The 11,998-nt window shown below is 35.0% G+C and overlaps 1 protein-coding gene across 1 annotated transcript; it reads left to right on the top strand.

The window, feature by feature from the left end:
* Positions 1-3,311: 3,311 nt before the first annotated feature.
* On the top strand, positions 3,312-11,444 carry LOC147076379 (uncharacterized). The gene is made up of 3 exons (XM_085940251.1): positions 3,312-3,528; positions 9,057-9,209; positions 10,462-11,444. Exons 1-3 carry the CDS (start codon positions 3,403-3,405, stop codon positions 11,311-11,313), a joined length of 1,131 nt encoding a protein of 376 aa, XP_085796377.1. The 5' UTR covers positions 3,312-3,402; the 3' UTR covers positions 11,314-11,444.
* Positions 11,445-11,998: the final 554 nt, after the last annotated feature.

Genomic DNA, 11,998 nt, shown 5'->3' with positions numbered 1-11,998 from the left:
ATTTTTACACTAAGTTAGCCGTTTAAACAGTCAAAACTGTCTACCTGTTTCTGAATTTTATCACAGACAAGAGAGGTTCTGTTAAAATATAGCACTTATTGCAACAATTACAACCATCTTATTGTAATTGTTACAATAAGTGCTAATACTTTGATACAAACCTACCCTAGTTAGCCGTCGTATATAACACTTTATCACTTTAGCGGTCGTTTAGTATAGAATAGACCCACAGCTGGGGCAGGGTCTAAAACGATCATGACTGCGCGACGCAATGAATGTGCAAACAACGTGTGCAGAACAAAACATAATTTGTCATAAAAATTTTAACATGCGTCCTTTTAAAGTTATGGTTATTGTTCTATTTCTAATAATAATAATATATTCATTGACATGTTTTCTTAGATAACGTTTTTAAGTCCTCTTTACACTTTTAAGAATTAATTCCCCCGACGCCATCACAAAACAAATTGACGTGCTCACAGCTCGACATACGCCCTCCGATTGGCAGCCAGTCCGAAATTTCGTCATAGTTGAAAATTATTGGCCATTTCACTTATATGTTTGCTCTTAAGGGGCGGCTGAAGAGCTCGGTATTCAAATATAATTTAGTATGAAATCGACCTCGGCGTCGTACGCACGTTAATTTAAATCGATCTTTTGGCAAAAATCACTAATCATCGGAGATTTTATTTAAAAAAAAACATTATTATTAGTATTATTACTATTGTCGACCTTCTACATTATTATTATTGTGGACAATCTTACATTATTATTTGATAAACACCACCTGCACGTGTCCGCTGATCAGAAAACAGGGCTGTCAAAATAATATAATATTTGTAAAATGTTAATTTCATCATAGTTTTTAATCAAACCTGTGCAAGTACATACTGATAACTTGGGTGGATATCGTGGCAAACATACTATTGATATATCTACGGGTATATTATTATTATAACCCAATTCAAATTGAACATAATAGGTTGATACTCAAATACTATTATAGTATCTTTATGATTTCGAGAAAATAATACGATGGAATATATTATATAATCCATTTTGGTTGCCAGTTTTTACTGCGATGAATCACTGTGTTCCTTACTGTCTTTTTTTATTCGTAGGTTTGTTTACTATGTACACCGAGAAATTTCCATTAATAATATCGGAAATGAGTTGGAATATAATGCAACCAAAACTGGAAAAATTCTATTATGGGTGTTTACTTTTTGAATTAGTTGACCCCAGAAAAACAGGTACATGCCACTACGTGAACTACAGTGGATATTATGCCGGGTCCAAATTGGCAACATGTTGCCGGCAACCTCGTTAAATTTTACGATAAGTATGATAATTATCGTAAAAATTTTTAAGCCATTATGATAATTATCGTAAAATTTATCGAGGTTGTCGCGCGACATTGTTTTGCGCCAGTGTGGACCCGGCATTAGATGCACAAAACTTAAATAAAATATATTATAAATTAAATTTAAAAAGTACAATATAATTAATTGCGTCGGCAGCCCTGTCAGACACTTTTTCTAGCGACAGTCATTTTTTATATGCCCGCTAGTCCGATGGATTAATAAAAAAATAATGTGTCTAGTGACTGTATGTTAATAATTATTTTTAGGCACTCTTAATATAATATATAATTTCGCCCATTGGCTTTACCTACCACTTGTTTCATTAGTATAAAAGTGAAGTTGCGCAGGCAATAAAAAGTCACTTTCTTTTTATAGGCAGACAGTAAATTCTACGTTTTAAAAAATATGCATTAGAATTAAACAATACCTATTATTTTTAATATGTAGGTCCTAAACATTACAAATAAGCACTATTCATTAGTAATGTTTTTTGGATAGCACATGAAATAAAAATGTAGGTTGATATGTATGTCAACATCCTTCGTATGTTTAGTTCTCGGACAATTTCAGGTTAAAAAGTTATTAATATATTATTAAGTTTATATCGTGGCCAACACATCATCAAAAAAGTTATCATATCCATCATATCAGTTGCAATACTTCCCACCAAAGAACTGATAAACATATTGAATTTAGTAACATTAAATGTTATTAGTAAATTTATTAGAAAGTACTATTTTTTGGTCACCCCATAGCTTCACTTCACAAGCTTCACTTGTAGGGAGTTTATTGAGACAAACATTGGCGGCAACCTTTTTATATTAAGGCCATGCATTAGTTGAGGCACGGTCTAAAAAGATCGTCGCTAGGCGATGCGCGGATTGCGGGTGGCGGGTGAAAATGACGCCTGTCAAACGAAATATTAATTGTCATATAAATCCAACATACGTCCATTTTATGTTCTGTTTATTGTTCTATTAGTAACAATAATAATATATTCATTGACATGTTTTCTTTTTAAAGTAAACGGGTAACGTTTTTATTCATCTTTACACGATTTTAGAATTAATTGACCCGTCGCCATCACGCAGCAAAGTGACGTGTTCCCGGGTCAACATTCTCTCAGTGAATGGCAGCGAGTCCAAAATTTCGTCGCGCGTACAGTTGAAAATTATTTGGCGTTTCACTGATGCGTCACCTTAACTAGTAGACCAGTTATTATGGACCACATGTAAAAAAATCATATTTTCAATTCTCAAGGCCGATTCTGTAGAGCGTCCTCTTAATGGTTTATGTCAAAATAATACCCTTAGGTAGGTACTACCTACCTAGTCAAATATAAATAACCTATCAATACAAGAAAGAAAATAAGGCAGGCTTCAAATGACGCATTGATTCATATCATGAATATTCAAAGAGAGGGCTCGATAAAGAAGAGGTGTAATATGGCAACATTGCCACTGACCAGTGTTGCCAACCGTACTATAATTATAGTATTTGTACTATAATTTTGGTCCGCGTACTATGTACGATATAAAATAGGTATAGTACGCCCAAAATACTATAATTTTGAATATCGTACTATAATTTAATATAAAATTACTATAATTTTGCATTTGCCATTTTGCAATCGACTCGTTTTCGTAAATTTGAAAATCTGCGGCCCGTGACGAAATATTTCTCCTAAAAAAAACGAGCCGACTATGAAAATTGTGGAACCTGCGGCCCGCGGCAAAATATTTCTCCTAAAAAAACGAGTCGACCATGAAAATTGGGGAACCTGCGGCCCCCGGCGAAATATTTTCCCTATAAAAAACGAGCCGACTATGAAAATCGGGAAAACTTATACATTTTCAACAGTTGACAACGCGTACTATATTTTATCCCCAAATACTATAATTTTGGAGGCTCTGTACTATAATTCCGCTTTCAAAATATGGCAACACTGCCACTGACGCTAAAGTGTTTTTTTATTGGTGTATCAGTCCAGTGGTCAGTCACAAATTTAACACGTTAATTTACGACTTAAAATCGTACAATGGACGTGAAACGTGAATCAGATGAATTTTTAACTGGCGCAGAAAAGCAGAGTTGGTTTGATGTGCCAATAGTCGGTACTGACTGTCGCGATATAAAGCAAGAAAATGTCAGTTGTGATTTTGAGGTTAGTTTTAAACAAATTTATTTTCTATTAAGAAATATAACGATTATACCTAATGTGACCATTTATATTTTCCCCCAAACCGGGACACCTAAAAAAAGGTAGGTACTTATCCATTTCAGGCGCCTCACACTTTCATAATATAATATAATTGACAAGATAGTAATGTTTTTTCATGTCATATTAGTAACACACCCTTAATAGCACGACACAAATCTGGCTAGCTCACTTGTTAGTGCACGTACCATAGGGTGGTTATTAAATGTTTATAGGTTTTTTTGGAAATGTATACAATGTGAATTAAAGTCTTAAAGAAAATATTAAAATCTGTTTATTTATTTATTTTGTTAATAAACACGGTTTTTTTATCATTTCAAACATTACAGGGTTACTACATTTAATTTTTATTAACTCTATATAAACGGATTATTTATTTAGGAACTTATTTTTTGGTATTCAATTGATAATTTTTATTTATTTAGTTATTAACTGGCACGCCATAAAGGAGCGTGGGTTTTATACTATATTCCTAGAGGAGCCGAATCGAACTCAACTATCTTGTTAGAAGAGCGAAATCGAACTACATTACTATCTTATTAGAAGGACAGAATCGAACTGAATCACACTACTTCTATTTCGGGAAAGGACCTATTTTTTAAAGCCTGTCCCCCTTCAGAGGCACCACCTAATTAGCAGTGCGATCGCGCGTATTATTCCTTAACATTTAATTTGTTATAAACTCTTATTCTAATCTATAAACAACTAGGTAAAATTATTTAAAACATAATTACGGAAGAAAGCTACGCTGAAAGTTAAGTATTTAAGAAGTTATTAAAATTTACAAATTATAAAAACATCGCAAAGAAAAAAATGGATAGGGAATTCCGAGCCGATTCGTTCAAATCGTATCGGTATAACAGTACACACATACTATCAAAATAATCTTCCGACTCACGCATATGCAGTATACAGTGATTTATAGGATAAGGCAGTGCAGTACGTGTATTATTTTAAATTATAAAATGAAGCTACTGAATTTAATTATACAAAACAAAACTACTGAGTTTAATAGTAACTCTCTGCGGTAATTATGCTATACATGTTATTATATTTTAATCCTCGCTTACATTTATTCATCTCAATTCTCATTTACTCCGGCATTCATCTCCTTTATAGTATAACAATTTTACATCTTCCTCACATACCAGTATACATATTTATTATTAAGATATTTCTTTATTTAAAACTTACGTGCTAGGTACACAACATATTATTTGAAAACATAATTAAACAATTTAAATATTTTCATAATCTATTGACTCCATTCGTCACCTCGCATACTTGTTTCAATTTCTTCCCACCTAGTGTACACCAGTGCATACACAGGGCGAGGACTTAAACTGAAAATAGAAAGATAATTTGACGATTTACCAAGGGATTTTAGTTACGAGTTTTATAAAGCCGCTGGGGTAAAGATTATGTGACAATGTTTGGGCCATCAAATATATATATTATCATAGATATTTAAACGGTATTTTATGTTGGTGTTATTAGGTTACCTATTTTATTTATTTGTTTGAAGATTATCGGTAGGTATGTTTGAGTAGGCGCATAAGTAGGTACAACGCTTGAGTCCTACATATTTCTTAATAGTATATATTATTTTATTTATTAATGAAAAGTACACAGAGGTACACGGAAAGTTTGTCTGATGTTATATTTTTTCGAATAACAAATTTAGTATAATATATCTGGTCATCAAAAACGAATGAAATTCTTGGCAGGATTTTTTCGAATTTACGTGTATAATTAACATTGCTTTAAGGGCATCTACTTTAGCGTCAATTACATTGAGCTTCTTTACGAGCTGTTTGTTGGCGAATTTATAATCTGCCTGTAAAGTCGCCCAGTGTAATAATTGAACAAGTTAACAAGCAGGTTGTAAACACTCTACCGAGAAAAGTTGAAAGCCGGTCAACTTTACACGCTACACACCGACGTGTGGGCCTACTGCGTCTGCGCAGTAGAGCGCAGTAGCAACATCCCGGTAAAAAAACGAACTACGTTCTGTCAAAATAGTCGCTGGCTTGTGGCTTCTCAGCGAATGGAAAGTTTTGTGTGTAATCATCAAATCGCCGTAGCTGAATCGCCCGCTTTTAAATTCGCCAACAAACAGCTCGTAAAGAAGCTCAATGTAATTGACGCTTTTCAAGTGTGTTTATTAACTCGTCTACAACTTGTTCATAAGACAGAAGACCCTTTCTACTGGTGCATTAGTGCTGGGCAGGCATAAAATATAATATTCAATAATATTATACGAACCATCGACTTTCAGTTAAAACATACCCAGTGTTGTATTCAGAGACTTTTTGCGGTGTAATGTAATTAGAAAAAAGTGATACTCATCAAATATTTCTGTATCTTGGTCTCAAGTTTCCTTCTTTTCGAAAACGGGACATTTTGGCGTCCCGAAGCTGTGTTCGCGAACACCGGGACACGGCGCCTGAAAACGGGACCTCTGGTCACATTAGTTATACCCCGTTTACACGTACATGGATTTACTGTTGACAGTAGGTACATATTATCGCGGCCATAACAAATAATTTCACGTGTAAAGCTTCTGAATTTTCACGCAATAATAATAATTGGTACTTACATGGCAGTGCGAATGCGCAGCAGAACGACAGTTGTGAACCAGCCGGAAAAAAAAACTAACTACACCGCGCAGACACATTTCGAGGTAAACCGATTTGTCAACACGACCTGTCAAATAGTAACATAAAATGTCAACAACGCGTCTCGCTTACTCTTGAAAAATGAGTTTGGCGAGACAGTCAGCACTTTTACGTGTACACAGGTAGTATCGCGATAGTTTAAAATACACACTATTAATTGGTGCAAGTAAATCCATGCACGTGTACAACAGGCGCTATTTCATATTATTACTTATAACTTGTACGTATGACATTTCGCCGTGATCTGTCGTACCGAAAACACAACGCTATTATTTTGTACTGATATTAATCAAATAACGCGTTCATGGAGTATTGCGGACAGTAGTGTTGCAAATTTAATACTAAGACTCAATAAAAATGGTATCTTTTATTAATTGGTAGGTATCAAATATCTTAATTATTTAAGAAAATACATATTTACGTTATGATTATGTAGCTGTCAGTATATTAGCGATCAAATATCTATTGATAATGTATCAAATTATTCGATCGCAATAATATATTCCCAGCGAATCATATTCCAGTTAACAACTTTTATCTGTATCAGCAGATTGGATGGTGATATGAAATACGCTATCGCAATGGAAAAGTAGTCGAATATCCATACCCCATGTCTCATATTATATTATGACTGTAATAATAAATACATTCACAGGTACTCGAATTTACACCGCTGACTCGTTCAAGATAATTATGTACTAGAATATAATGTTTATGTATTACTTTCGACTGTATAAATTACGATGAATGATTTATCAAATGTCACTCGAATATACGTTTCCAGGGACCCTATGTTAGAACTTGCGAGTGCCAGCTGCCCGGTCGACATGACGTCATATGACATCATTGTGACGTACTACCGGAGTGATAATAGCGCTCGAGAATATAACGCTACTCCAACAGCGGCGCTATTCATTGTCACCATACGCATATAGGTGTTTCATCGTAATAATATCTACGGTGGGCACTGCGCGCGGGCGGCATGCCTCGAGCGTGTATTGGCCTGACGTCACAATTACGTCATGTCGTCTGGTGCCACACGAGTCGATAGTTAGGAAATCGCGGTGCAGTCTGTTACCATCGCAGTCTCTATATCGCTTCGCCCAATATCTGATTGTACCGAGATGCGGACCTCGGCTCCGTACCTATCATAAGTTTAGTATTGTAACATGAACCATTGTAACATACTATTGTACCGATCATTACGCTGCCAAATAAAACTCGCTCCTGCACACATCTTCGACTCCATCATCATCCTGCGAACACCCAAAATTATATTTACAAATAACTTCAATAGCTGTTTTTTTATATCTTTTCCTTTGTGTTCGGTGATTTTTATTGGGTATTTGATTTCAATGCTATACGGCGACCGGTTTCCGATACAACACCTCATCGTAAACTATAATACAGCCAATTTGTTAACTGCACAGGCAGAGATTTCGTTTACTGGTGACTAGCTAAGAATGTCAACATAATATTACCTATTATCGCTTCCTGACTGAAATTTCGATTCATCTAAAGCATGGGTGGCCAACCTTTTCAACAGCCGGGCCAGATTCTAAAAATTAGACTTCCTACCGGGCAGCACAACCGATTTTTTTTACTATACAAAACAAAAAAGAAACATATATTATATTATATTAATAAAAAAACAAAATTAAGAATCTAACATATTTCTTAGATTAGACTTTTTTTAAATAATAAAAAATAATAAATTTTAGTGAGAAGGTTGATTTTGTGTGGCAGAACATCAATATCGATATCCAGTGAGGTTGTTCGTACACGCAAACAGTTTTCCAAATGCACATCAGTGATTCATGTTCTCACTCGGGATTTGATATGCTTTATCCGACTAAAAAGCTGTTCACACGTGTAGGTGTTTCCATATAGCGAAGTCATCATTAGAGCATGTTTGTAAAATGCAGGATATTTCTCCTTTTCCAAATAATATGTTTTATAAAACTCTTCCAAAACAACCTTTTTTCTTTCTTTTTCAACTGTTCATCGCAACATATTTCACGACGTTCCATTTGTAAATTTCCCGGTAATAAATTCACGTCTACGGAGAATGGCATTGCAAATGCAGCAAAAAGCACTCGGTGCTTTTTAAAATCTTGAGCCAATATCGAATCTCAATTTGCGAAATTAGCACATCTAGCGGCAGCATTTGATATTATTTTTATTTCATCACTGCTCCACGGGCCATAAGTTGACACCCAGTGGGCTGTGGGTTGGCCACCCATTATCTAAAATCATTAATGCTAGAAACACATTACGATCACGTCGCGTGGGAGCAAATGAGCTTGTAATAAGCTCGCAACACAGTTAAAAAGTGTGCGATGTTGTAGCATGTTTTCAACGGAAATGAACTTTGTAAAATCTGCCAAAATTTACCAAACCCCCCACACCAATTTACGCATGCGTGATGGAAAGTTTTTTTATTTTCTAAAATTGTACACATTTTCTAGTTACGTGTCCTTGCGTATGTTTGGTTTTAGTGGTTAGGGAGGGGACTACAAAATATACAGGTAATTGACACATTGTTTTTGTAATTTAGCAGTTTTATTATTGAATGTTCTAATTGTTATAGCTCGTGCGCTCACGTGACATGATGGTAATGTGTTTCTAGCATAATTTTATATTTATTAGTCTCTGATAATTTATATCCACTTGATCTGCGTTGGTGCAGGCGTGTGAAAATCAACCACAGTAAAAAAAATACTTTTGAAGTTCAGTGCATGTGCTGAACGTGAAATGAATCCAGTTTTTTTTAAATAATAGTTTGTTAATTTCCAGGATCCAGCTACTGACTTGACCACGATAAAACCTGAGACTGATATTACCAAAACTGTCATCAAGCAGGAGTTTGTTGAAGACACAATACTCCAAATAAAAAATGAGGATCCACAACCCGGGTGCTCTTATTCAGTGTGCACACAGGTAGTCCAGGTAGGTTTACAATGCAGGCACCTTTAACTTGTACCGTGAACTTGGCGCTTGTGTGACGATGAGAACATTGGTGTCACAGAAGCGCAAATACGCGGGGTTGACCAAATTAGTGGGTGGCACCGACGTTCGCATTTACCCCGCCTTCTATTTATAGTTTCTAGTCACTTCAAACTTGGAGTCCCGCTATTTTCCAGGCACAATAACCATTCCCCACACTGCATACACTCTCGTACTTTCAATCTAGCGATGAACACCTAGCCTGCAATTATAACTATACGTGCCCAAATATGAGATATTACATCCGCGTTATAATGTCGCGTCCATAAATGTAACGCGAAATTGTCGTATGGTCGTAGCTACGATCCTTACATGTAAGCCGGCTCTCATATTAAAACTCGTCCGCTTAAAACGTGTCGAACACATCGATGTGATGTCACAGTTATTCACAAAACACACGTTGCCAAATTGAGCTCCGCAGATTGGTCGAATGCGACTGTTTCTTTTGAAAAAAACATCTGGCCTGCTGGTGTTGACAGCATTTTCATTTCCGTGTCATTTCCGTTGCGTTATTATAAATCGTAAGCTAAATGCAGAACTATTTTAACTCACATTTTAAATATTTTGCAGAAGAGTATTTTGAAACAGCCTACTTCAGTTATTTATTATTTATATGGACAAGTGTATGCACCATTTTTTTCATCAATAATCCTGACGAAATGATCTATTGTATATGAGCACAGACAATAACATGCCAGTTGTTCAGTTGTAGGGTTGTGTAAAACCTCTACAAGTGCCAGTGTTGAAGGGTGGAAGTAAGCTGTTGATATCCCACATAAAGAGTTCACACTAAACTCTTTCAGTTGTACATAATATGTGTTTTCATTGAAATAAGACTACAATTTGTAGAAAGTCAAATTAGTTTTTAAAATTCAATTAAACGCTGCCTACCAAACCATCATTGTAGAAGTACGCTGTGAAGATCTGACACAAATAATTCATATTCTTAGTTCAATGGAAAACAGATAAAAGTATGACTGACAAATGTTTGTTGACAAATGAAGCATGGGTAGCAGGTCGATTCCTAAAGATAAACCATCGCATACCCAGTAATCCTCCACAAAAATCGTTTGTCGAAGCTCAGTATACGGTTTCTCTGAACCTTTGTCAGGTGTCATGTTTTGACCGTTAGAATGCACGTATCGAATAGGCGGCAATTGTGTTGAATAAAATAAAATTTGTCTTTTTTCTTTAGGTTGTCGCTGCAAGCAGCGTAGCAACTAACGCTGAGAAAGTGTTGAAAACTAGAGTAACGGAAGAATTTTATGACGACATAAAAATAGATGAACAAGACATCAAAAAAGAACTCGAGGATTACAATCAAAAGTTTATAAATATAAATGGCTCTGGAAAACGTGATGTAATTCAATTGAACCCTGAGATTAATGTAAAGATGGTGAACAGACCAATGAAGAAGGTCACTAAGAGCTGTATGAGAACCTTTAAATGTGGTGATTGTAACAACTCATGTATAAAATCATGTTACTTGGAAAGGTATAAAATGTCTCATTATGGTAAAAAGCCATATAAATGCGACGACTGCAATTTCACTTGCACAGGTTCTAGAATTATGAAAAGACATAAAATGACCCATTCTGGTGAGAAGCAGTTTAAATGTGATGAGTGCAATTTCACTTGTACAGGGTCTGGAAGTATGAAAAGACATAAAATAAACCATTCTGGTGAGAAGCAGTTTAAATGTCATGAATGTAATTACTCTTGTTTTCAATCTAGCAACATGAAATCACACAAAATGATTCATTCTGGTGAAAAGCCCTTTAAATGTGATAATTGTGATTATTCGTGCATAAAATCGTCGTCCTTGAAATTACATAAAATTAATCATTCGGGTGAGAAGCCAATTAAATGTGCTGAATGTAGTTACTCATGCAAACGGTCGAATGACATGAAAAGACATAAAATGACTCATTCTGATGAAAAACCGTTGAAATGTGATGAATGTAATTTCTCATGCAGACATTCCTCCTACATGAAATCACACAAACTTACTCATTCTCTTGAATCAGGATTAAGAAAAAATAAATAACTAATGAATATATACGACCGCCTGAGTTGTTTCTTATTTTAGAGATGTTTCTTTATTATTGATGAATAATCATTCAAGATGACCCACTTATTTAATACTAATATAAGAGGTAGGCTTTACGAGTGTAGAACACATACAAAAATAACTATTATGAATATTTTCCCCTGCTTTTCTACAAGGCATGTGATTGATCCAGCTCAGGGGTGGTGTTTAGCTGGAGGACTAATTAGAAAACTCGGATTGATCGGTGGCAGCACTATGTGGCAGTGGCGAAGACTCCATACTAGGCGATTATTTAAGCCTACCTTAAGAAAAATATTTTTTAATTTTATATTGACATATTAAATAATATAATCACATATTATATTCAATATGCCCAACGACATCTGTCGTATAATTGTCATAATAATTTTACGATCTTTTCCACTATTTCAATAAGCACCATTTATGGTATGTCTCAAAGGTTTAAAAAAATAAGCGACATCTCGTTTCGCTTCACATATTGTATGGATTATGTTCGCGTGAATCGAAAACTTTTTTTATATTAAGTTTGTTTCTCATAATTTTAAGACGTCTGCGGCGGCCCATATAAATTGTTAAGCTATTTATGTAGCGCTTACATTTTACGTAAGTGCACATTTATTCAAAAAAAATTATAAGATAATTTAAAAAAAAAATCTATGGA

Source organism: Rhyacophila brunnea, unplaced genomic scaffold (assembly GCF_057557595.1).
Source record: "Rhyacophila brunnea isolate RB1 unplaced genomic scaffold, BYU_Rbru_1.0 scaffold_13, whole genome shotgun sequence".
NCBI classification, from domain to species: Eukaryota; Metazoa; Arthropoda; class Insecta; order Trichoptera; family Rhyacophilidae; genus Rhyacophila; species Rhyacophila brunnea.
This window is presented reverse-complemented; position numbering and strand designations above follow the sequence as displayed.